This window comes from Phodopus roborovskii, unplaced genomic scaffold (assembly GCF_943737965.1).
Source record: "Phodopus roborovskii unplaced genomic scaffold, PHOROB, whole genome shotgun sequence".
NCBI lineage: Eukaryota > Metazoa > Chordata > Mammalia > Rodentia > Cricetidae > Phodopus > Phodopus roborovskii.
The window spans coordinates 12,752,719-12,780,103 of NW_026126482.1; the positions used below are offsets into that span (position 1 = coordinate 12,752,719).

The following is a 27,385-nucleotide window of genomic DNA, read 5'->3' on the forward strand; positions in this document are numbered from 1 at the left end:
CTTTCTGCAATGTGGGTTCTAAGATCCAAAACTAGATCTTCTGGTATGTCAGCAAGCATCTTACCCATGAAGCTATATTGCTGGCATGATTTTTTACTTTTAATTATTTCATTTCTATCTTTTTAATTTCAATTTGTACCACTCTAACCTTTTTTAGTGTGTGTGTGTGTGCACACGCATGTGCACACTTTCATAGAGACCAGAAGCCTTGGAGCTGTAGTTCCACAGAGTACCCTGGCATCTACTGTCCAAGTAGTGAAGACACTGTTCAATGTTCTCGCACCCACAAGCAGTTTTTCCAATGTGCTCGGTGTATCTCTGTACATATTGCTACAGTTAAATACAGCTTTATATTAACAAGTGAACCACCCCTTCCCCTAGATCTATTTATTCCCACGTTTCAAGCAAGACTTTGGCCAGCATGGGTTTCTACCCCTCTGAACTGCTGTTTCCTCAACTGGAAATGTAGGTTACTCATGGGCATGAATCCTGCAAACACTGCAATGAGTCCTGCCTGCCTTGCTGCCGCGGTCTTCACACTGAATCATGTGGGCAACCCTGGAGACACATCTTGCATCCAAAGAACAGAACCCAGGCCTTCTGTGGCCCCCACCCTAAGTGTCCTCCAAGAGGAGGGCTGCATGGGGCCCCCGGACTCACCACACACACTGGAAGACGTCACCTGGCACAGGAGTGAAAGCAATAGCAGACGGCAGGCATGTGCTTCATTTTTTTTTATTATTCTTTATTGGTCCTACCAATGTGACTCTTTACCCAGGCCCACTTTTCCTATGTGCGCTGGCTGTGGAGACGTTCCCGCCACACAACCGCATCTTAAGTCTTGGTTAGTGTCTCCCTCCTATGCCTTTTCCTCACTTGGCCTCATTTTCTCAGAAACTGAGGGTATCTGCTTATTATTATTTGTTTTGGGTCTGTGTAAAGGTTCTTTGGCAGGAGAACATGCATATGACTTTAAAAATAAAGACCAACATTCTGACACTAAGGTAACACACAGAAAAAATACAGTACTTAGACATCATTGCAAATAAATACCCCATACAGATGATGTTATCTCAAATGTAACAATATTTGTATGAATCAACACTGTAACAGAAGGCAAAGAGTCCCAACAACTAGGAATAAGAAATGCTCATTCCAGGAAACAGAATTCTTCAATTCCTAACAATTTATATTATTATAATTTGTCCCTTTTTTTTTTTTTTTTTGGAGGCCAGAGGACAATAGCTCTTCCTCCACTAGTACCAATTGGACCATACCCTGAACCTCACTTAGCAAGCAGTTTGCTAAGGAGTTTTAGTGACTTCTGTTTCCTGAAATTAACAGTGATTAGTTACACCAAGCAAGAGAAGAGATAATGTCTCCTTTTCACATTTGCAAAGAATACTATGGCTAACCCTCTTCCCTACTCACAGCCGACTGCATCGCCGGCTCTCCTGACGCCCTCGGCTCTTCACAAACGTGATGTTTGTACAGCTTGCTTAGTGTGTCCCATGAAGTCCATTTGGTTCCCAAAGCACACTCCAGGTGTTTGTGTCTGTTTTGTTTCTAAGCCCCTGAATTTGCATGTGAAGAATCACTGACTAACAGAATTTTGCACAATCTCGGTTCTCTCTCCCTCAATGAAGATGCCCAGGTACGAAGTGAGCCAGGTACCCGCTCCTACCTGTTGGTCCACGCTGGCCTTCAGCATTCCCAACTAGCTCTCCGCTGCCTATTGTAGAGAGCTTGCTTGGCTGGGACACCTCCCTTAACTGATGAAGGCACTACTGGCAATGGTTACTAACAAAAAGGTGTTGAAATAGAACACCCTAAAAATCGACAACTGTAGAATTTTCTAAGTGTACCACAATTTGGCACAACAACCAGAATAACAAAACAATTCCAATTTGGAATTTCACTGGTGCAGTTGTATAAAATTCTGTTAGTCAGTCATGCTTCACAATGTCCTAAAACCCAGAAAATTCTGGAATTTGTAGGTAATACTACTCATTCAATAATTTATGCTTTCAAGTGCCTATTACTGTTTTAACCAGAGCAAAGGTCAAGTTTTCTTCTTGTTACGTTGAACTATTCCTAAGAATAATAATAATACAATATGAAAAACCCCAGAATTGGAATACCCTGGATTTCTTAATGAACATGGCATTTAAAATCTGTAATTTCAAACGTGAACCACACAATGCCGTGTCCTCTAAAGGCTGTTGAACCACAGCGTGGATACACTAGCCAGCTCCTTGCCGGGTCGAAGCCTCACCTGCAGTCTAGCTACACACTATGGAGCACAGCTCTGCCTCGTGCTGACGCCAGATCAACACGCCAGAGCTAGGACGGACAGCTACAGGACCATGAGCACAGACCACGGCATCGGAGACCGTCTCTACGCAAGGAATTAAGGAAGCAAATATAATATCAAAATATCAAAAGTGCACAGGTTGATCGGATAAAAAAGGAGCATGTGTAATAAGGAGGGGACTCCCCCACCCACCCATGGCAGGCGGTCCAGCAGGCCCTAGAGGGCCTGGCAGTGGTTTCAGAAGCAGGTTCTTCGGCTGTACACAGCCTTTCCAAGCAGCAGCTCGCAGCACTCTCAATGGTAAAGCTTTTTTTTTTTTTTTTTTTTTTTTTTCCCCTCCTCCCATTAAAAACTTGGGGAATGCTATTTTGAAAAGAATTACAGTGGCATATCCAAACATCTCTAAGTAGACTTTAGGCTGCCCTTCCTTCCTCTGCATAGGCCATGGGAGGGGAAAGGGGAGGGGCTGCAGTGTGACAGGGCCGGTGGCCACGTCCTCCCAGCAGCTACTCTACAGCTGAAAATAGGAGAAAACAAGACAGCATTAGAAACCAGTCACCTGCCTTCCTGCTCACTCGACAGCTAAAGCTCTTGTTCTGGGAGTGAGCGAGCACATTAGTTGGCAAAGAAGGCCTGCATGTGTGTTAGGGGATGGGGCTCTAAGTGCCCGCAAAGCCCCATACAATGTAAGAGAAGCTGCGTTCTGGCCCAAAGAAAAGGAAAGGCAGAAGGTGGGTAGGCATGCGGGCAGCCATTCCCAGGACGGACATGCAAGAGACACCATGGCCTACTCTACCCTCAGTGTTCAACCGTGGTGCCTAGAGTCTAAGGAGACAGGAACAAGCTAGGCACCACACAGAGGGACGAAAGGGAAGCTGTCTGAGGGACCACAGGGTCCCATGTTGGGTACCAATGCTGTGTTCCACAGTGAAAAGATGCCTTTCCACAGGGAGAGACAGGCAAACGGCTGTCTCAGGAGATGGGTGAGAAATACTGAGCAGCGCTACACCTCAGTGCGCTAAAGCAAATGCCTGATGCCACAGCTCTACTGGACAGAGCCTCTGGAAAAGGACAGCCTCCAATGGCCTTTCTTCCTCCTGTCGTGTCCCTACACTGCACTGAGAACCACATGACTCTTACTTGCTGGCCCTGAGCACAGCTCCGGGCCCACAGAAAGCCCTTCCAGCTCTACTGTACCAGTGCAACTCGGTAGAGCTCACCAGCAGTTCCCAAAACCCTGGTTCTGACTCCCAGGAAAAGACCCGAGCATGGGCTATGGTCTCCAAGTACCCAGGAACAGGCTCTGCACCAAGGACCAGGGCCTGGCCAGACACTTGGGACGCTTTCTGGTTTAAAAAAGAAAAAAAGAAAAGAAAACCCAGGACCTCAGGCCTTGCCAGTCACCTCACAGGGCAGAGTGGCATGCGGATCTCAGAGATGAGGCCCTAAACAGCCAAGCTCTGTCCTCCTGGGCTATGATTACGTCTGAGGTGTGGGGGGATCTCATCACAGAACACAGGCTCGTGGGGTCAGTTCCCTCTGGGACAAGGAAGACGTTCTGTCCTGAATAGGATTTGCAGTGAGATGCTGCACAAAATGCAAGGAAACACTTTTCATGAAACTATGCCAGCCACAGAGAGCTAACCTGGGCTGCTCCTACGATGCAGGCTGGAGGCTCCTAAAACTGCTTTCAAGTGCTGACATTAGACACATGCGAGTTACATGCATGCTTCAACTCAGGCCCACGCGCCCAGGGAAGGACTCTTCCTCAGGTTCTCCTAACAGTGCCGGAGACCCTGGAAACCCTTCTCTCCTCACTGTCTTACACAAAAGTGTGTATTTCCACCCCATCCTTGATACCACCACCCCAAGACAGCAACTGCTATGGGAGGGATATCTCTGAGGGGCTGTGAAGTGAGAAGCAACACAAAGCTCAAAGTTCTGGTGACAGGCGTGTCCAGTGCTGCCACTCGCCTAGGGTGCTGCCCTCCCTCCCTCCGTGTGTTAGTCACGTTAAGACCAGCCTAGCACTGCTGTCCCATTGCAACTGGGTTAGTTAAGGTGAAGCGGACGTTAGCGGAGTGCGGCGCCCCACAGCCCTAATCACAGTAAATGCTGTGCTTCTCGCTGCAGAACACCTGGTTGGCCAGCCCGGCGCCCTCCGCCCTCTCGCTGGCACAGGCACAGGTGTGACTTACGCTCGGTGAGGCTGGCTTGGCCTTGGGGGTGGCCTTGTTGCGGGCCCTGCGGGTCTGCTCATGGTCCAGCTCCAGCAGCTCCAGCCGCTGGGTGAGCGCCAGCTTCTGCTGGATGGCCATGCGCAGCAGGGAGTTCAGAGTCTTCTTCTCGTCCTCTGCAGCAGCCAGCTGCCTCTGCATCTCATCCAGCTGTGTGATGTACTCGTCACATCTGTGGAGACAGAGCACAACTGAAGCCCGGGCAAGGGAAGGCGGGCCCCAGGCATCCCACTGCAGGGTGTCTCTCATCTGCCTGCCTGCCTGCGGCACTTTCTTAATTAGTGATTGATGTGGGAGGGCCCAGGTACCCTCCCTGGGCTGGTGGTCCCAGGTGCTGTAAGAAAGCAGGCTGAGCAAGCCAAGAAAGCATGTCTGTAAACAACACCCTCCATGGTCTCTGCATCATCTCCTGCCTCGGGTTCCTGCCCTGACTTCCCTGGATGATCAACTACCAGCTATAAAATAAAATAAGCACTTTCCTCCCCAAGTTCTTTGGACCATGGTGCTTTTTTAGAGCAATAGAAAACCCTCAGTGAGCCAGGCATGGTGGGGGCGCCTTTAATCCCAGCACTTGAGAGACAGAGGCAGACACGTCTCTGTGAGTTCAAGGCCAGTCTTGTCTACATAGGGAGTTCCTCAAAAGAGAAAATAATTTTTTTTTTCCTAAGCCCCAGTAGGAGGAAACTTCCAGAGAAACCCTGGAACTCTCCTTGCATCTGCTGCCCTGGATGCTGCCTGCAAGGATGCTAAGACACTAGGAGCAGCCAGACGGAGTGAGGGAGCAGGCCCCTGGCCCATCCTGTCTGCCTCTGAATCTTAGCTTCTTCACGCTCTACAGGAAAGGTCTACCAAGTTCAGGCTCAGTCTTGCCATCCCCAGTGTTGTACCAACTGAGGTCAGCAGGTGGCACCACCTCTCTTTGGAGGGAGAGAGGCAGGGGCCTGGTTTTAGAGCCTTAAGGCCATTCTTAACCAGCCTGGGAATCCTACAAACCCTGAAGAGGTCCCCAGGCCTCAAAGGTCCCCTATGGGAGAGGAAGGAAGGCTGCACACCTCCACCTTCCAGGCCTAAAGCTCCCTCATCCCCTTCCCTGATGGGAAGGCTGGAAATAGATGGCAAGCTGCTGAGTTGGAAACCCTGACAGGGTCCTCCTATAAGGAGAAGGATAACAAACTAGTCTGGGCCTTTGCCCCACTTGAACAAGGTTAGACCTCAAGTCGTACTCCCATCTCTGACTTTAGAGCCTGTCCTAGAAGTTAATCTGTAGACCAAGCTGGCCTTGAACTCACAGAGATCTGCCTGCCTCTGTCTCCGGAATACTGGGATTAAAGGCGTGCGCCACCACTGCCTGGTGGCCCTTTGCTTCTAAGACTCCTAAGCTCAAAGCACAACAAATTGAGCCTCCAGGTTCATTAATACTGAAACTTGCGCGAGGTTTCTTTCTGGGGTCACAGGAACAGGGAGACAGATGCATGCCTCTGCTGAATGCCTGCCTCAGTAGTGCCTACCAGGCCTGTTGCACATTTGGGCACAGAAGGCTGGGTGTAGCCAGCAGAGGACCCTGGTGTCCGTCTTTCCGTCTCCTTGCTCTCCCTTGTTACTAACTCAGCCAGGCAAGGAGGGCAGCCCCTCATACATGCTGGGCCGGGCTGTCATTTCCAAACCTTGAGCTGTGTTGGGGTGCCTGATGGCTACAGCACAGCTTTGTGAAGCCTGGGGTAAGGGCAACAGGTAGCCTGAGGAGGGGAGAGGCTGCAGAGCAGAGAGGGCCACTAGTGGTGCAGTTACCTGGTGGCAAACATGGCGCGCAATGAGGAGAAGGTGGCTGCGTCTTCCTTGAGGGCCTTCAGCTCATTGCGAAGCTTCATCATGGTCTCAGTCACCATGGCCTTCTCGTTCTCATACTTGCTCTTCAGGTTGGCGAGGGCCACCTCAGCCGTCTGGGGACAAAGAGGTATAAAGCAGGTAAGCAGGGGTGGAGCTGCTCAAGGGAAGCTTCGGGGTCACAGTGGGAACCCTGGGACTAAGGTGGAGCTTCTGCCCGTGATGTTCTCTGGAAAAAACTTCCCTCATATGCAGTCTTAGGGACAAAATGATAGCCATGCTCACTGGGGGTCAGCTGGCCTCGGTGAGATCCACTCCCCGATCCTGATTCGCAGAGAAGAATGGCGTACCACAGAGCCTGTCCTAGAGAAGCCACAAAGCCCTGTGTCATGCCCCTGAGGCACTTGGGCCACAGCTCAGTTATTTCAAAGGGCCCTCTAACGCCCACAGTCACTCCACCTCGTCTGAGAGCCCAGAAATAGGGGACAGTAGACTAATGACGTAATGGCACAGGCCTGCTAGTCCTGCGCAAGTGGAGGAGGCGGCACCCTCCGAGTGGGACCTGGTGCCCCCTCGCTTTGTCTCACCTGCTTGTTGGCCTTGAGCACGGTGCGAAGTGTGGTGATCTGCTCCCGCTTGGTACTCAGAAGTGACTTCAGCTTGAGGATCTCCTCCATGAGTGCCTCCTTGTCCTTGTCCACGGCAGGGCCCAGCTCCTGTGAGGCCATTCGCTGCCGGGACAGCTCAGTTGTACGGTCTACGGCTGCCTGTAGGTGCTTGATCTGGTCTCGGATGATGGCGATCAGGTTGTAGATGTTCATAGGTTCCCGGCGGGGGTCACTCAACGGTGACGGCAGTGAAGAGCTGGGTGAGGGGCTGCTGTCCCCAGTCCCACCATCTGCTCGGCCCACCTCTGTGGCCAACAGCCCCTTGGGCAAAAGGACAGGTGAACGGCGCCCTCGGCCCTCAGGGCTGGTGCGGCCAGCCTTGCCCTGGCCCTCACGGTAATAATCCAGCATGACGCGGTTGGGAGTCTCATTGTTGCACATACACACGTGATGGTAGAGGTTGGCCAGCTCCTCACTAAAGGTCACCAGCTCATCCTGAGCCACATTCAGGCTGCCCTGGGTCTCACCAGCCACATCGCTCACCTTCTTCAGCTCCTTCTCCAGCTGGGCCAACAGCTCTCGGTCCTGGTGGCTAGCCTTCTCTAGCAGAGAGACCTTCTCCGTAAGTGCCTGGCCCTCAGCCTCGTAGCGACCCTTCTCTTCAGCATGCTGGGCCTCACACGCTTCGTGTGTGCTGCGCAATGCCTTGAGCTGCTCCCGGAGTTCGCCAGCCTCAGCCACAGCCACGTGGTACTTGCAGGCCAGGATCTCAGGCCCATTGATGTCCACCTCATAGTAGTCACCATCTTCGTGGCTATCACGGTCCTTCTCGTTATCCAGGGAAGTCTGCCGTTCCTTGCCGGCCTGCAGGCGCCGCAGAGCGCTAAGGTTCTCTGTGAGGCGGCTCACCTTCTCCTGTTGCTCAGAGAGCGACCCCCGAGCCTGCTCCAGCTGCTTCTGTGTGTCCTGCAGTGTTGCTAGTAGGCCCACTTTCTCTCGCTCCATCTGCAAAGGAGGATGTAGCAGGAAAGATGGTCAACAGGCTTAAAGGACTCTAGCAACATCTCAGGCTATGCCAGATGGGCTGGGCCATGCAAATTCCCTGCTAGTGACAGTAGACTGGACAGAATTCACCAACAGAAGTGGGCACCCATAAAGGCTCACTCTACATGTGTTGGAGCAAAGCTGGGCTTCAAGTGTGGAACTGCAGGGCAAACTGGCGGAGCCCCTAAGTGTCCCAGCTCTCTACCACTTTCCTTCTCGTGTTGTGCAGGACACTCACTCACTAGATCAACTCTAAACTTTCCGATGTGCCAATGTACAGCCCTGCTGAGACTCCAGCTGATGGTCTGTAGGTAGGAGTTACATGAGGGGCCATGTCATCCCACCCTGACACGATATGGGTAGCAAAGGGAGAAGCAACTTTACACCATAATCCAGAACCTACTTCTCTGGGACACTACTCTTCACTAACAGAGATTCATTTGGGGTAAAGAGACACGACTTAAAACCAGTATGAGTAAATGAAAGGCAGCCACCACATTCACAATAGCACACAGGCCGGCCAGCACTGCATGGGGACAGGGAAAGATGGAGCATGAGGCCCTGCCTATTCACCTGTACCAGCTGCTGCTTCAGCTTCTGGATCTCAGATATGTGGAGCTCACTGAGCAGGTCGGAAACGAGGCTCGGGGTGGGTGGAGCCAGGCCATCCTTCCTGGGTGTGGACGTCTTGTTGTCGGGCGAGGATTTGACCAAACCACTATGCTCAAAGCCATTGACCAGGGCTTCAGCGTCATTGTTGGGCTCAGCAGTGACGGCGTCGTCACTGAACTTGAGGCCATCTAAGGACACCTGCAGGTGGCTGGTGTAGAAGGAGTCGTTGATGCTCATGTAGTGCGACAGCTCCTTGCGGAGGTTGTTCTTCTGCTCCCGCTCTGTCTTCAGAGTCTCCAGCGCCTCCTCTAACTGCCGTTCAGAGATCTCCTTAAGCCGGATGGCATCCTCCAGCTGGCTGTTGAGGTACTCGGTCTCCTCCTCCAGGCGCTTGATTTCATGCTTGAGGCCCTCAAATTCCACCTGGAGAATAACACAAATTCCCATGTCAAGGCAATATGGAGGGAGGCTCAGGACAGTGCCAGAACACTACCCCCAACCTCAAAGAACAAGGAGACCCACACAATGAAATGCCACCCTGCAGAAGAGGACAGCGGCTGCAGCCAAAGGCCACTCTCTACATCAAGCAACATGGATGCTAAGAGGGTACTTCTGTAGCACTGGAAGTAACAGAAACATTCTGCCCACTGCCAGGACCAATGCCCACTTCCCACTGCAATGCCATGGCTGAGGATTCACACGGAGACTGCCAAATTCCTATTATATTTCTGAAAATTAGTACCAGTGTGCACGGATTTAAAATTCTATAAAATTACTCAGTTAATATTAACAGCTAACCACACCTCTTTCTTTTAAATGTGTTTGGGGGGGTGCAGAAGCTATTGTGCAAAGTAGAGATTTTCTCCTTACTGGGCTCGAGTCACAAGGCTCAGCCACCTCAGCAGCCTTAACCAGATTTTTATTTTTTTTTAAAGATTTAGTTATTTTGTATACAGTGTTCTGTCTGTATATATGCCTGCAGTCCAAAAGAGATATAATTACAGATGGTTGTGAGCCAAAATGTGGTTGCTTGGAATTGAACTCAGGAACTCTGTAGAGCAGCTAGTGCTCTTAATTTCTGAGCCATCTCTCCAGCCAACCTGATTATTTTAAGGCACATAAAATATACACTTTGATGTGTGCTATGGCCATTATTTTCAATCGTATTTCAAATCAAAGAAACTGGACTTCCCCTCAAGGCTGAATGCAAGTTTGGAGGAGCTGGAAGATAAGAGGGAACGCTAACTGGTCATGTTAACAAGACACACTCTGAGAGCGAACAAAGAAAGAGTAAATGGAAGCTGATGCTTACTGTGAGTCTCCGGGTTCTGTCATATAAAAACATCTCACCGTAGTACTGAACGAATCTCTCTGGGTTTGGGGTAGGAAGGGAAACCTGGGACCGCATTCTTTAAGTGTGCCCACGTCCCAGTGCCCCAGAACTACAGGTGAGTCCTGCTCCTGGAGTTGCCCAGCACCAGAATCCATGCCCTGCCTGCTTTTGCAAACACAAAAGCTTCTTTTTACACAGGCACATGGACTTCCTCCTGCAGGATATAAATCCTGGGTCCACTGACGGTGAGGACTTAGCTGTAAGATGATCTGGGTGCTAGAGGGGTTCTAACAAAAGCAAGACTGCATCCATGGCATCTGGGGGTAAGGTCTGGGATTTCCTAGAGAAAAGGCTCCCTATAGGCTATAGCTCTCCTAGAGAATGGGAAGCATGCTCAGGCACTGAGTGGTTCTCACCCTCACCCATCCGGAAGGGCTTCCTAATCTTTGCCACAGGCAGAGGGGACATCTCCCACCCCTGCAACAGGCAGAATCATGGCAGTATTTCAGGCTTCATGGTCAGTCTCTGGAGGTTTTAGTTCACCCTCTTCATCTGAGATTCCCCCATACCTTGGTGATGTGGAACACTGTTCTCCGGACATGACATGGCCCTTGCTGTCTCGAAATCAGAGCAGCCATGATTACCCAGCTTGGAGACCCTCACAAGATCAGGCCTATAAACATTCTCTCATAGAGGGAAGGGGTAAAGTGCCATTAGACCCTCACCCAAGATTCTAGCCATTCCCTGCCTCCTGTACCCTGACCCCAGCTACACCCAACCCTCTTGAGCTATCTCAGAGGTTGCTAGAGTAGACAGGAAGCAGAAGGCTAAATGAAGAAAGAACTCAATCACCCATGCCCATGACCCCCACCCATGCCCCTGTGACCCCCTCACCCAGGCCCCTGTAACCCCTCAATCACACCCCTGTGACCCCTCATCCACGCTGCCCGTGACCCCTCATCCACGCCCGTGACCCCTCATCACCCATGTCCCTGTAACTCCTCAACCACGCCCCTGTGACCCCCTCACCCATGCCCCTGTAAACAAGCTCAACACCATCACTGGTTCACCAAGGTGGACTTTGTGTTGTCACAGCGGCCTATCTGTTCTAAACAGAAACAGACTCCCCAGCAAGAGTAATGCTATACTTGACGGGAAATTGTTATACTAAAGTCACAGGCCTGTTTTGTGCTCTTGGAGTGCTAGGTGCTTTGAGCCATATTCCCACCTCCAGTGTGGAGGTGCTACTGTCCCTGGCCTCGGGCACACGGAACAAGACAGAGAAAGGGAACATGGGTGATTGGAAGGCTGAGATGGCAGCGATGACCCTACGCTGGAGACTCGCCTGGTTCTGCCTGAGCACAGACACTTGTTTCTGCAGGCTGATGTTCTCCTCCTCCAGCTCTGAGTAGTCCTGAAGTAGACGGGCTTCCCGGAACTTGTACTCCTTGATGTCATCGCGCAGGCGGCCACGCTGGATCTCCACATTCTGGTTGATCTGCAGGGGCAGAGAAAAAAGCTGGGTAGGCTGCTTCTATAGCTGGCCCTATCTCGTGCTTCCAAGTGGCATAAGGGGGCTCAGCACTGCCAGGCATGCTCTGGGTGGCTGCTTGGGGGGGGGGGGCCAGGGCAGTGGGGTTTGTGCAGAGCATTAAGCAGCCCACAATCAGGTCTGGCGGAAACAGACCGCATGGTGACCATTGCTGCTTGACAAACTCCAGCATTTCAACACTGCAGACCACACCTCTTCAGAACCTTTTCACTATCATTTACAATGATTCTTAATACTAATGCCTTTCCCTTTGGGAAATGCTGTGTGGGCTCTGGTAAAGGGTAAAAATGTGTACAATGGTAGCCTCTCTAAACAAAATGATTCTTTGGAAAAAAGATCCTGCCATTGTAAAGCCAGGAATTCCATTGTGTCCTCCTAATTACACCAAGAAGAGGAAAGAGAGATTTACTAGACACACCTGGTCCCAAGGATGAAATACTTTCAATTCAGATGAGCCTGAAGCCATTTAAGGGCAAGAGTTCAGTTAATAAATACAGAGAAATCAGAATGATACAGTATAATTGGAGAAGAGTAAGACACCAGGACCTTCCCTTTTGGGAGCATTATAAGGGGAACAGGCCCATACAGTACTGTAATATAGTGTCTGGTCCCCAGAAGTCCTTTTCCCAGGGTCAGGCATTTGAATAAAAGTCTCCGTTCCCTGTAGGCTTGAAAGTCCCTGATGGATAAAGCAGTCATCTTGTCTCTAGCAAGAAAAAACGTGTAGCCTTCATTAACATATGACCCTTGCTTACTGTCAAGGTCAATGCTAGATTCCCCAACCCCTGATCTCAAGCCACATCCCAGCTCACATGCCTCTTGTCTCCTGTTTAATCCTATGTACAACTATACAATATAAAAACTGTAATCTTTTCTCAATAAAGCACTGGCAGCCAACTTGATTCACTCTCAGATCATGTCTGCTCACCCCCATCCGACCCCCAACTCCACACATGCGCTCTGAAACCTGAATACCACCACCACCCCACCACCACCCACCCCTCACCAAAGCAGGTCTCTGGCACAGATCCCTTCTATTTCTCTTAGGTGTGGAACTCCAGGTGAGTGACTCAACCTGCTCTAACCCTGCTGAGCTCTGCAGGCTCCAGGTACTGTCCTAACTGGGGCAGTGAAGGAGAGAAGAAATGACAAACACAGACACAGAAGAAGGGCTGGGATGGGGCGATCTGGACTCTGATGGAGGAGCCACAGCATCTCAGAAGCTCAGCATATTTATTATACACCGATGAACAAGGAGGCGGGGTCTGCTAATCTAGCAGTGTCTACAGGGGAGCCGTCTTCAGGCTGTAAACATCCAGGAAGAAACATTTTCTGCACATACTGTCAGCATTCACAGTTGGACTAGAAAAAGAACTTGCCATCCCTCTAAGCCTCACCCGGGAAGGCTTTACCATTCCCATGGATCTGAGTGAGGCATTGGTGTCTCTGACAGGGCAATGCCCACCCATGTCAAACAAGGCATTCACTCAGGACTTCATGCCCTCCCTAACACTGACCCTTTTTCTCCATCTGCATGGGGTCAACTGACTGGTGAACTGGTAAGCAGGGCAAGACTGTGGCATGTTTACAGATGTTCAGAGTGTCTACACCAGAGAAATAAAACACACCCACACAGAACCCTGCACATCAGCGTTGCCAGTGTTCAAGGTGGATGCAACCCAAGTATCCATTGGCTAGAGAATGGATAAACAAAACATGGTCTATCTATACAATGCAGTGTTACTCAGCCACATTAAAGAATGACGTCTTGACACTTGCTGCAACATGAATGAAGCATGAAGACATTCTGCTAAGTCAAAGAAGCCAGTCACAGGAGGCCATGCATTGTAAGACTCCTTTATAAGAAAGTCCTGGAACAGGCCATTCATAGCCATTAAAGTAGACTAGAGGGGCTAAAGACGGGCGTGGGAGTAACTGAAAAACAGGCTTCGTTTTGGAATGATGAAATCCTCTAAAATCAACTGAAAGGCTGGAAGTGTGTAGCAGTGGCAGAAGGCTTGCCTGGCACTGAATACAAGTCCTGGGTTCAACCCCCAGTACCACAAAAAGAATAACAACTGTAGGATGGTCCACTACCTACAACTGACTTTGTAGATGCTGTGGATGCTGAGGAGACATCGCCAGTGAGGGCAGAGCTGGGGCCTGGGCTTCCTGCTCGGCCTCTGAAGCACCTGTGCTGTTGGTCTCGGGGCCATGTGAGCATTAGGAACATGGACTAGAAGCGAGCTTGGAGCACACTTGGTGAGTTGTATAGGATGTGTTTCACCTCAAAAACCTGCTGAAAGCTGGTTTCTGTCTCCATGTCATGTGTGGACTTGGGAAGACTGTCAGAAGGAAGAGCTAGTGCAGGGCCAGGAGGAGCACAAGACCCACACTGATAACTCAACCTGCACTGCCTACACTGTATACAGGACATAGTGGGTGCCCACTCTCAGAGCCACATCATCCTTTGTTGTGGTTGTTATCCTATGTATCATAGGTTGTCTAGCGATTTCCTGACCTCTGTCCACCAGCGGCAGCCTCTTACCCTGCGAAAAGTGAAGATGTTTTCACACACCACCAATGTCTCCTGGGAACAAAATCCCCTAAACAACCCCTATACCCTCCCTGCCCAATGCTCACTTCTAATCCCTGTTCCTAAGGCTCAGATGGCCCCTCCAGACAGACATCTCACATGTTCCAGAGCCCTGAACTCAGGCCCATGGCTCTGTGCTCTCTTATCTAGAAGAACTGCCCCTGGTCACATTTGTGTGTTCATCTGAGGGGCATATGCCTCATAAGATGCCATGCAGGGAGATAAATAAAACAGTAATGTTGGATTAATGAGATGAAGTAATATCGTAAAAAATGGAGAGATGGAGAGGAAGGGAATACAAAAGAAATTGGAAGAGAGTGACACACAGCAAGCATGACCGACAAATGCTTACTTAGCACTCAGAACAAGACTTAGTGCATAATCTATGAAGGTGGACACAGCCCTCTCATTCGGTGACTGAAAAAGGCAACAGAAATGACAGCAGAAGACACAGATACCTCAGCAAGAGTAAGAGAAGCAGAGGGTGACACTGAGTCACAAGGGAGGAGAAGGTACATATGCTGAGAAGGAGAGAAACCGCCCTAACACAGCTACAATGGAGGCAGGACCACAGCAGACCTTCTCCTGAAAGTCTGGGGTGCTATGCAGATGGAAACACATCAGGCTCTCTACACCCCACTGGAGCTCAAAAACAGGGTGAGAGTAACTATTAAATGTTCTCTCTCTGCCAGAGATGACCTCAACTCCTGTACTCTCTCAGCAACTCAAAAGGGCTTGCCATGCGGTCAGAGCCCTCAGGGAGACTGGGGATGGAGGGCAAGGTCTGAGTCCCCCAAGTAGGCATCAGAGACCTAGAAGGCAGGGGTAGGAGACAGTGGTAGCTTCCACATGCCTAGGGCAGAGAGTGCAGCTTATATGACTGGAGATAGAGGCAGAAGGCCAGGATGGAAGCCTGAAAGAACCAGGCCCAGAGCCATACCAGGGGTGCTGTGCCCCTACAGGAGTACCCACATGTTCTGTGAGTCCTCAGTGCCCCTGTAAATCTGGCTCTCACGAGGCTCTCTAGGAGTTCTGTTCTTACGACACTGCTAGGACCAGAATCCAGGGTACTAGCCAAAATGTTTCCCTTTGGTGGAGTGTATGGGCCTGCATGGGCCTGTGGATGAGTGCTCTGTGGAAAGATAAGCATAGAGAATGTGCACACATACAAGTCACGTGCTGGCAAGGTAACATCACGTGATAGGCTAACTGCACCTTCTCTGCTGACAGTGCAGGACTCAGACATATATACACTTTCTATGGAGACTGCTTCTAACCTCAGCCACCAGGCTTAGCAGAGAGGTTCGGCTGGCCTGTTGCCTGGCACCTCCACCCATCACATGCCTGACTCCTGAGAGCTCCAGCACGCTCCAACTAGCCACAGGGGTTTAGTTTTCCCTCAGGGAAGTACCTCCTCCCAGGTGGAGTGTCTGATGTCAGGGTACAGACACTGCTCTGTGCAGATGACCAGCCCAGATGTAAACAGTGAGCACATGGGCTCAGAGCCACCCATCTGAGGTCCCACCCACCGGCTTTCCCTCACTTGGACCCCCCCTGACCAGCAAGAAGGGGGTGACAACTGCCTGTCTCAAGAGGCCACTGTGTTGGGGGACTGTCGGTCCTCTTTGCTGGCCTCTTGAGTTCCCAACCTTTCCCACACAGGGCTTGTCTCTTTATCACCTGGGGGAGGGGGCCCTTTTACCCTTTACTGAGACTACTGGGCCAAGTTATCCATCTGAGAAAGCACTTAGTCTGCCACAAGCCATTCTTCAAGTGCTCATCTACCAACCAGGAGTAATGCCAGCAAGACAGGAACTGACCAAACCGTCCACTACTGGTCCTACATGCAGCACAGCAATCATAAGTCAGGTCCCCAACGTTGTTCTTCCCCATAAGCCTCAGTTTCCTCATGTGTGACAGAACACTGGAGGGCCGTTTGTTTGGATGACTGGGCCTAAGACAGAGCTATCTGACATGGGTAAAATCATTTGCTGATGTAGAGTTAACACTGGCTTTAGACTTCACCTGGACAAAGCTTGTCTTCACTCTCTGAACTCCTGCGTAGGAGACACCTTGTCCCCACACTGCAGCCTCCAAGCTCTCTGGGCCCCATTCCAGCTATGGAAGCCTACCCTCTGCAGTAGATGTTCTCACAGGGCAGTCAGCAGGGCGCAGGCCATGAAGGTGTGCTCTATCTAGTCAGGGCTGTGCATGCTAGGCCCAGGGACCATTAATAGCAGGGAGCAGTCACTTTCTCTGGATGGGGTCTCTGAGGGTTTGAGGAACTCAGTCTGAATAAAAGGGGGTGAGGGGAAGGCAGCCTCCGCTCCTGGAGCCCAGTACATGATCTCATTTCCTCCCACAAGGTCAGCTCTGGTGAGGATGGAGGAGGGGCTGTCACTGAGGAAGAGAAGCAGCTCTGGTGACAATCCATCTGTCTACCCCTCCTTCCCGAAAGGAAGGGCTTTCTCCTAGGCAGCCCCTAGGCAGCCAAGAAGGTCAGATGACTGTCCTGGGCCGGAAATGAGCTCAGTGAATTGAAGACAGGCAGGTCTGGGGTGGGGGAGAGGTTCCTGTTGTTCCTGTTTATGCTTTAGGAGGAAATCCTGAGTCTCCCTACACACCCCTTAGCTGCCTTTTCTTTAAGTGCCCCCTTCTCTGTCTGCAGGTCTGTGGAGGCCTTCCACAGCCAAGCCATGGGCAGCCCTGCAACCTTCACCTTCTGTGCACCTATTTGGGGTAGAGGCTCTGTTCTCATAACTGTCTCTACCCATTCTTAGCTTTGGTCTCTCCTCTCCTCAGAGTTCCACAGACTCTCTATGGCTCTTGGCTTATCTTTGTCCCTGAGGCCACCAAATCACAAGTTGAGCCATTCATCATTTAGGCTACTTTGATTGATATTCCTCCCTGCTGGTCAGGGCCTGCTCAGATTACTCATGACACCAGTAAGATGGGCACAGTTGAGATGCAGAACTGTGTGTGTGTTCAGCTCTGAGAGACCACAGGAGCAAGATCAGCCTCAAGGAAGCTGAAGTGGCCCAACAGCCCACTGCCACAATGACAGAGGTCATGCCCACACTCTTACCTCTTTTAGCTCCTGGGCCACAGATGTGAGGCGCTCATTCTCAGACTGGGTGTTGGTGAGGACATTGCGCAGCTGCTTCAGCTCTGTCTGCAGCTCTAGCACCTTCCGCACGTAGTACTGTTCCTTGGAGGCTGACTCCTGGATCAGGCTCTCCTCCCGGCTCTCACCATCAGCAGCTACCTTTTTGTGGTTTGTGTGTGCTTGGCCAAATGCCTGAGTGGACAGAAAAGACTGTCATGAGATGGGTGCCTGGGGCCACCAAACTAGTCTTAGGAGCATTATATGGAGTGACGGGAAGAAACATGAAGAATACAGGGCCACAAACATAGGTGGAATTTCCTTTGTAAGGGACAAAGTTTGAGGCCTGATGATGTGTACCGGCTGGAAAGTTCCTAGCACCAGGAAATAAATGGTCTATACTGTGAGCCTGCACAAGCTAATGGGAAACAACCCTAGAGCAGCACACCCAACATACATTCCGGGCTTACAAAACTGTGCCAGCCATTACACGCAAGGGGCAAGGAGCAACTCCATCCTGTTACCTGATGCCAAATCATCCTTCAGTTGTTCTGGGACAAACCGGGGCTGGGCAACCAGAGCCCCCAGCCCTAAGGACAGGGTGCAGTAACGACTAGCTCAAGTGGCCATCTCAGGGTGCATAGGCACCGAGATGCATGTACCTGCATGCTTCAGACACTGGGGTGAGGAACAAGTGTGGGGGTGGCCCTGGGACTCAGGAAGAAAACTACCAACTGAGAGCAACAAGTGCTTGTCTCACCCACAACCCCATGTCATTCATACACCGAGGCCAGCTTCTCTGCTGGATCCATACCCTAGGGCCCTGGCCAGCCTGGACTCTATTACATACCCCAATGAGAGGCTGAGCCATCTACTCGGCCTTCCTTTCCTGACTTTTTATAGGAGCCATGGCTCATGGCAAGAAATGATATTAAGAGAAGAGTTACTAAGGAACAAGAAAATGATGGCTTTCACTAGCTTTAAAAGAGAACAGGACCACTTTTTTTTATTTATGACTTCATGGGTCTAGGAACTCAGTCCAAGAAAACAATGAGCAAAATACACAAAGCCATACTGCACAGGATGTGACTGAGCTGAGCAGTTCCTAATACTAACACATGAAAATGCAGAAAAGAATTTTCATCCTGATAGGGAACTGGCAGAATGGGGCAGGGTCTAGACTGAGGCACACACCGTGTCCAGATACTGTGGGAAGGCCTCACAATGGACCAGAGGATGCACAGCCCAGTAGAACCAGAGAGCATGTGTAGAGGGGTAACCTGGGGCTCACGGTGTGACACTCCTGCAGTAGACTGTGAATTGCCTCACGAGGTGACCAGGCCTTGCCCCTATGCTCTCAGTCCCCAATACAGCTTCCATTCTACACAAATCAAAGCAGTTCAGATTTGGAATTCCTGGTCTGTTCACCTTCACCCTGATCCTAGAGAAGGCTCAAGTCACACATTACTACGTACACAGCACCTGACGCATACTGCCTGTCCACCATAAGAGACATAAAGGGAACCAAACACCAAGCTGGCCCTCCAACTCAGGGCTCTGGGACTGTATTGAAGAGTCTAGCATCTATGGCTGCTTGAGGCACACCCATCAACTTGGGAATTGGGGCAAGGACTTCTCAGAACTTTTCCCCAGAGTGTGATGGTTAAGTACCATGATACAATATTCAAGCCCAGGCCTGCCAACCTGGGTCCCGACTCTTCCTCCACCCAAGCTAGCAGCCTAGGGCACAGGAACAGCTTTTCAAACACACTGTGATGAAGACATCTACCTCCAACTAAGAAGACAAAGAGTCACAGGGACAGATTACACTTCCAGTGTGGGAATTAAGAACTGGAAAGCACAGGAATAGTCTGATGGACAGGGCTGGTGAGAGGGCTCAGGAGGTAAAGCATGTGACATCAAGCCTGACAACCTACATACGGAACTCAAGATACACATGGCAGGAGAGAACTGACTCCCAAAAGTTGTCCTATGACTTCCATATGTGTATTATGGCACGTGTACACCACACACATACACACAAATAATGTTAAATATGATAAAATAATAAGCATCAGTGTTCAAGTCTGTGGTGCCAGGTAAAATGACAGGATGAGGAGAATCCTGCAACAGCCTTCATCCCTTCAGAAGGAACTTCACGGCATGGCAGAGGACAGAGACTGAAGCAGATGCAGGGTCTGTGGAAGATGTCTACAGACAAGGACATAAGGGTAGCCAGAGCTAAGGACCAGAGTGAGTCTTCACTGAGGATGGTCAGTGTAGGGCTGGGGAAGCCAGGGGAAAGGACCACATGGTAGAGCAAGAACAATCCCCACCACAGTCTGAAAACAAGCCTGTTCCTGCTAGCCAGATTCACAGGCTTGAGGAGAGCGTGTCTGGGGCCTGGCAGAGTCAGCCTGGATTACACGCTGCTCTAGCACAGCAGAACAAAGTGTAAGGACAGAACATGACAGGATTAATCCATTTCCAAGTCACTACATCCTAGAACAAAGCTCAGAACACATTCAGGAAAACAAACACATCCAGCTGCCAACAGGTGAGCTCCATGGTGAAGACCTAAGGAAAAAAGGATCAGCCGACAGCACACAGCCCTGAGCAGCCCAGAAGGGCAGGCAGGCTGAGGGTCAGGTACAAAACCAAATCCTCAACTCAGAAGGACAAATACAAGACATAAAAGACACCAGAACAAAGAACTTCTGGAGAGGAAAGGCCGGGTCAACAGCAGACACTGTGCATCTGAAGGATTAACCAACTCAGAAAGGCAGCCAAAGTGAGTGCCCAAATGAAACAAAAAACAATCAAAGCAGAGCCTAACAAACCCAAGAGAGCAACTGTGAAGTATGCATCAACTGCAAGGAACCTATCTATCAATTCCTCACAATGCCAGTCAAAGGTCCAGCAGCTTGCAGTAGAAAACTGACTTCATTCTAAAATTCATACAGCAATTTAAAGGACCTAGAACACATTAAATGACTTTGAGAGAGCAGAATTATCCTCACCTGCTACTATAAAGAGATGCATAAAGACAGATTAACTGACCTGAGCAAGTTTTGTGTGCTCCTCTTTCTCCTCTCTCCTCTCTCTCTCTCTCTCTCTCATGTGTGGTATGTGTGTGTGAGGGGGGAGGGAGAGAGGGAGAGAGAGACAAATAACAAACCTCAGATTTGAGTATGGTAGTCAACAGAAAATACAAGTAATCCCAGTTACTCGGGTGGCTGAGGCAGGAAGATGGAAGGTCTGGGCAATGGAGATGATCCCACCTTGAGAGAAAGGACAACCACAAGTGGGTTGGGGAGATGGCTCAGTGGGTAGGTACAATGCTGGCCATGTACTAATAAGGACCAGAGTGTGAACTGCCCAAAGCTACATAAAAACCAGATGTGGTAGGATGTATGCTTCTGTAATCCCAGTTCTCCATTACTTAAAGTACAAGGGCTGAGAGATGGCTCAGCAGGTAAAACCATTTGCCATCCAAGTCTACTAACCTGAGTTCAATCCCCAGAACCCAGGTAAATAAAGGTGAAAGCAAAGCCAGTTCCACAGAGCTGTCCTCTAACTTACACACACACACACACACACACACACACACACACAGAGAGAGAGAGAGAGAGAGAGAGAGAGAGAGAGAGAGAGAGGTGGGGAGGAAGAGAGAGAAGAGATGGGGGAGAAGGGAGATAAATTAAAAATTTTAAATACAGTACATCCATATGATGAAGTATTACTCCCAATAAAAAGAGCTGATATATCAACATAGTTATACCTCAAAATCACCATAGTGGAAAAAGAGATACTGTTCAACTGGGTGTTGGTAGCGCACACCTTTAAGCCCAGCACTCTCAGGAAGCAGAGGCAAACTCTGTGAGTTTGAGACCAGCCTGGTCTACAGAGTGAGTTCCAGGACAGGCTCCAAACCACAAAGAAACCCGTTTCGGGGGGGGGGGGGGGAAGGAAGGAAGGAAGGAAGGAGGAAGGAAGGAAGGAAGGAAGAAGGAAGGAAAAAGATACTGTTCGATTCCCTTTACACAGAACTCTAGAAATGTGCAAACTAAAACAGAGATGCATGGGTGTGGTAGACAGACTACAGAGGGAACAGGAAGGACCAGAGACAGGCTCATTACCTTGATTTTGCCAATAGTCTCATAAACATATTCTTACACGAAAACTTACACTGACTCAAGTGCATGAAGCTCACTAATGTCGCCTAAGGAAACAGCATGAATGTTTCTGAAGTGCTGTACCTCTCACCTGGAGAGTGTGAACCTGTAAGACACAGCCCATCCCTGTGGCCACCATCTCCAGCTTACAGGCTAGGAGGATGAGGGTTAGAGAGGTGATGTCAAATCCCGCTGTACTAAGCATCATCCCCTCTCATCCTATTGGTTGTAGGCTTCCTTCTATCTTAAGGAAGTGCTCCCTAGAAAGGAATTCCTGTCTGACTTGGGGGTTGGCAGTGGACAGCTGTGGATGTATTTGTAGATTTCCCTGACTCATCCTATGGGCCTCCTAGGTGGTACCACAGGAGATGGGAGCCTTTGTCTACAACCCTGGTGTCAGGTTCCACTCCTGGACCCCAGATGCAGCCTGCCCCTCCCACAAACTTCTCTAGCTGCTTCAAGAAAGGAAGAATACAGGGAAATAAAGACCGGCTAGCTAGCTCTCCACCAGTCTTAACCATAGGATGGTGAATGCTCTATGCTATGAGGATCAGCAGTCTCTGGTGATGTCTCTTAGGGACTACCCAGGCAGATTCAGTTCACAACACTGGCTCTTGGCCCACATCCTGCCTGCTGCCCTGAAGTTGCCCAGATTCAGCAAGACCCAACACAGCCGGGAGAGCTGGAGCATGAGGTCATGGCCAGTCTGGCGCCTTCAAGAAGAACACGGCCCATGTTTGCTTCTGGCCAACACATAACCCCCATCCTAATCACCACCGCCACCACTATCACAACCACTATCACAACCACCACCACCATCACAACCACCACCACCACTATCACAACCACCACCACCATCACCACCACCACCATCACCACCACCACCATCACCACCACCACCATGCTGGCTTCAAGGTCAGCCACACCCATGTAGCCATGGTGCAATCTATGCCTCCTACAAGGAACCAGGCCAATCATGACTTCAGCAACAGGATCATCCTCAGAGATGGGACTTGAGACAGGCTGCAGGACCCTACTGGGACTGTCAAATATGACCAGGTTAGAAAAACCACAGTGCCCTAATAGGCACGTTGCAAAACCAAACACAGTGGGAAGAGTGGCCTGGGGGAGGGCAGAGCATGAGCAATGATATGGGGTGGGTAAGGAGGACAAAAAGCTTGGGCAGGAAGGGCAATTGAAACTACACCCCTGGAAGGTTAGGGCAGGTGGAGCAGCAAGGCACAGGCTGGGGTCTATGACAAGGGCTCAGTGCCCGCTATCCTCGGAATCTGCCAGATGACTGCTGCCACAGAACAGGCACACCCACTGAGTTGTGGTGGTGCACACCTTTAATCCCAGTATGGGGGACGGGGACGGGGGGGGGGGGGGGGGGGGAGATAGAGACAGAACTGTTAGTTCCAGGACAGTCTGGTCTACAGAGTGAGTTTCAGGACAGCCAAGGCTACACAAAGAAACCCAGTCTTGAAAAACAAAACCAAACAGGCATGCCCTAAGCATTAAACTGTTTCATGGTACCATGGTGTGGGAAACTGCACAAACAGCCACTTTGCACACTGAAACTGAGGCAAAACAGACCTTTTAAGTGCTTTGCCACAGGTGCTTGGTCTAATTGCACTGTGGGATGGTATAACGCTGAGGCAGGGCTGATTGGACAGGGCTGCTCACATCCAAAATGTGTCTGTCACTCCACTCCTGGAAGCCAGTCAGCACAGCAAGGGACAGCAGAGCCTCGGTGCATATGGAGCATACAAGCCCTCCTGTGCCCACCATCTCAGGGAAGATCCACCTCAAACATGCTAACACAGTACGGACGGGGGCCATGTTGAGAGCAGTTACAGTGTCCCCCAGTGTCCTCACTATAACCTGGGTTGATAATGCCTTCCGCCTGAGCTCACTGCCGAGTGGATTTAGAGTCAACAATTCTGTCATCAGAGACTGAGCAGTCTCTCCACCACCGCCGTCCAGCCCCCAATAACAGAAGCTTTCAAACACAACTTCAGGGAGCCATTCCCCGTTCTCTTCTCTCCTTCTTCTTGGTGGCTCAAGACAGAGCAAGGAACTCATCCCTGGACCAGTGTCACCATTCTGAGTGCTACCTGCTCCCAACCCCAGTGATCTAGAATGAGGACAGCACAATGTAGGCCACGAGACCTCAGAATGGGCCCTAGCCCATACAGATGCTCAGGTCCTCAACACAAAGGACAGAGGCTGAAGCAGCAGAGATATGGCCTGGCAGACACTTCCTATGATTTTTTTAAATCAGAATTTCAGGCATCAGAAACTCCAGATGCTTCCTGGAGCTTCAAGACATTGAAGGCCGTCTAATAAGCTGGTCCCAATAAAATTTTAGTGCATGTTGCTTCCAGGGAAGGGATTTGCTGAGACCCAGTCTAGGCAGTAGTCCCATCCTCCCATGAGCAGGGCACCTGCAAAGCTCCCTACAGTAATCTGAACAATTCTCAACACCCCCACCCCATGGTCTATTGTAGAAAACCTAAGTTCACTGTAGCGAGGCTGCACCCTCAACCCTGTGCCTGGTGCAGAATGGGAAACAAGGGAGGTAGAGGAGTATGCCAGGAAGAGGAGAAAGTGAGGCCACAGCACAAAGGTAGGACTAGTTGGGGTTAGGAGACCCAGGTCCCTATGCCAGTGCTCAGATCAGACAAGAACCCTATTTATCCATGCAGACTCATAGCCTTGTCCACAGACCAGCTGGGCAGAAGGCACTATTCCCATTAGCACTTCCTAACTGCATAGGAGGAGAGTGAGCAGGTTCATGCACATCTGGAACTAGGCTACCTGAGCACTGACAGCCAGATTCAGTGTGAGCACTCCTTGCTGAAACTGTTTGAAAACTAGGCCACAAGGCTAAGTTCCCAAGGCAGGGTGTGAAAAAGTTCAGCCCTGTGTTGAAAGAATATGGTCTAAGCCAAGGTTATCCACAACCAGCCTACTAATTAAAAAGATGAGGACTTAAGAACAGCCCAAGTCAGTACCTACCCCTTTCCACTTTTCCACACAATTGACCAAGTCCTACAGATTCCACAAGATTCCATTCCTGCTCTAGAATGAGCCAGAAGGGCAGCTTGGCTCCCTGCCAATGTCTACTGAAAGTTTCTTCACCCTGTGGACATCTCACAATGAGAGCTACTCTTCTGTACCAGCAGACCAGCAATACAGACTGACCTTTCAATCTGGAAACTACAAGGAGGGCCTGAGAACAGGTGTAATCAGAATGGAGCACAAACCCTCCGCCCCTCACCACCACCACCCTCCACACACACACACTATCCATTGGGGCCTTGGTCCCTGGAGAAGGCCTACATCAACAAGCCAGGGAAGAATCCTCCAGACAGGGCCACCCCATAGAATTCTTCTTCCTAAACCGCTTTGATCATTTCATGCAGTAGGCACAATACTTGCCAAACCAGGGGAGCCAGCCTCTGCAATCTAATGAGACAAACCTTGTTCCAGGAAGCAGATTCCACAACAAAGCCAGGATCCTCCAATCCTTTGTCTGGGCTGATCCAGTACCGCCTACCCACAGACTGTGGGTTCCACACTTGTTCCGAAAGGGCCACCACGCCTGCATTAGGCTGGGCCTGGAATCCCAGGAATCCCTAAGCTGTACCAGCTGCCCATACTGGCACGCCTGCTGGGTAGGGCTCTCCTACCACCTGCTGAAATGGAGATGCTGTTTGGTTGCTGGTGAGGGTTGGAGAAGCAGAAGATTTGCTTCTTGTTCCACCATCTCCCCATCCCCACCGGGCATTTTATAAAGGAGACATGAGGACAGTCCTATCACAGCACCTGTCTTTCTATCTAAACTTGTTAGAAAGGCCTAGAGGCTGGCACATGCATCCTATCAGCCTTTACCAATGGCATTCAGTAGTACTTACTGCATGCCTGGCCTCTGATGGGCACCAGTAGTGTTAACATTGTAGTGTCAGGATCCCCAGGACCTAGCCATTCAAAAGACACTGATCAACTCAAGTATCCACCACCCCCCCCCCCCATTCATATACACAAGCCATCAGGCTACTACAAAGGGGAAAAGAGCTGAGGTGGCTGGGAAGAAAGACACGGGCCTGGGAAGCACTGCTCATGTGTCTGTGAGTCTTGCTCCATCCTGAGCAATTCCATGTGAATGCTCAGAGTCCTGCATCACCAGAATTCCACAACACCAAATGGCATCAGATCTTATTAAATTCAAGATGGTGCTCTGGATATTAAGCAAGCTTAATACCATTCACTTGGAGATAAAGAATTTATAGCATTAAGAGATTAAATCTATAATCAAAGTTTGATTAAACCTATGCTGCCTGGAAGAGGCTAGTATACAAATTGCCAAGAAGGTAGAAGAACCAATCAGGGACCTCAATGAAAATGAAGACTGGAGAGACAGAAGATTCTACAGCAGGCAGACACAGTCTTCTTCCCAAACAATGCTGTCTGTAAGGAAAACTATCTGAAGGAGCTGTATGCCATGTAAGAGTGATCTAAAATAGGAAGAAACTGCTAACATGTTTGTGTGCCACAGAGAACAAAATATATTTTTCATGAATGTTTTATAATCTAAAACTTCTGAAAAAAATGCAAAAGAAGACTATAACAGCATGTACACAAACACATGAAAATTGAAAAAAATAATTGCTTAATAATGTCTGTATCAGGAAAGGCATACAGAACCAAACACAGGAAACAGAGTAAACAAAAATAGAAACATCTTATCAACACTCAGGACTGTTCAGAGGAAGGCCCCAACTAAAAATAAACATGAATGATGATAAAAAGAGCTGTTTCTTGACTATAAACAAAGTAGCAAGCCAAAGCCCCATACAGCAGAAATGGACTCAGAGCACAAACAGCAAAAGCAAAGTGTGTCTCTTTACCCACTTGCAACTACTAAGACTGGCAAATGTGCAGTTATCACCCCAGACTGCCGAGCTGAACTCTGCTTGTTTCCTACAGACAAGTGAGAGCTGAGCTCCCACAACCATGGCACCACCTCCCTCCCTTCCTTAGGAAAGCCAAGGGGTAGGACTTGAACCTGGGAGTCCAGGACCAGAGTCCCTAGCTACTACCACATCCATTCAAATGGAAGCATTGACAGGATCTCAGCAGATTTTCCCTTCCAAACGGCAGGTGCTCAGGGACCAATCCCATACTGACACCAGAAGTGAACACTCAGCAAACCCAATGCCTTATAAATCATTCACTCATCAGAAGACCATGCCGGAACTCAAATATGAGACAAGCTAGTTCAGTTTTTAAAGTGTGTATTCACCATGTGAAAGGAACAAGACAGGCCAAGAGTAAGTAAACTACAATGTCTGAGGACGAACTACTGAGTCACACATAAACTAATTATTGAAAGGAACTGCAAAAAGAAACCCTCCCCAAATGAATTAAAAGTAAAATAATAAAAAGAAATCTCCAAAACAGACTGTTCAGTTAGGAATATGTAACTTTAAAAATTACACTTATAACCTTTGCCTCAAAGCACATATTCCACAGATGCCAAATCAGTTAAAAAAAATTATTCAATGAGAACTATAAACATAGTAATAAGAAAGGCTAAATGTTAGTGAAGCAATTTAGTCTCTCAATGTCATACAAAGTTCTCTCCATATGAGCACCATAGCTAGAAAGCTGGAAGACTGCCTTGGATCCTCTGATGACTTCTTCAGACTGTGAAGAAATTTATTTAGAAAATTTGCAAACAAAAATTCTCCCCTTTCCTTAAAAATTTCTTTTGTGTTTGTTTTTGTTTTATAGACACGGGGTCTCCTGTATCCCAGGCTGGCCTCAAACTTTCGATGTAGCCAACTTCGCATTTCCTGATCCTCCTTTGCGTGCTGGGCTTACATGTTAATCCTGATTGATGTGGCACTTCCGATGGAACCTAGGGCATTGTGCATGCTAGACAAGGACTCTACCAACTGAGCTACATCCTCAGGAGCCAC

General features: G+C 49.7%; 1 protein-coding gene across 2 annotated transcripts in view; it reads right to left on the minus strand.

Annotated features, from left to right (window-relative positions):
- Positions 1 to 1,266: 1,266 nt before the first annotated feature.
- Positions 1,267 to 27,385, minus strand: part of Bicd2 (BICD cargo adaptor 2) — a 44,961-nt gene continuing 18,842 nt past the window's right edge. Inside the window, exons 2-8 of one of the 2 annotated variants that reach the window (XM_051194301.1) lie at positions 17,206 to 17,418; positions 11,318 to 11,470; positions 8,601 to 9,062; positions 6,963 to 7,988; positions 6,340 to 6,491; positions 4,513 to 4,723; positions 1,267 to 2,831 (exon numbers count right to left, since the gene is read on the minus strand). In XM_051194301.1, the coding sequence (XP_051050258.1) occupies positions 2,826 to 2,831; positions 4,513 to 4,723; positions 6,340 to 6,491; positions 6,963 to 7,988; positions 8,601 to 9,062; positions 11,318 to 11,470; positions 17,206 to 17,418 (2,223 nt within the window). In that variant the 3' untranslated portion in view covers positions 1,267 to 2,825. Of the gene's footprint in view, positions 2,832 to 4,290; positions 4,724 to 6,339; positions 6,492 to 6,962; positions 7,989 to 8,600; positions 9,063 to 11,317; positions 11,471 to 17,205; positions 17,419 to 27,385 lie in introns of those variants that run through there. The other variant, XM_051194300.1, reaches the window with a different exon arrangement.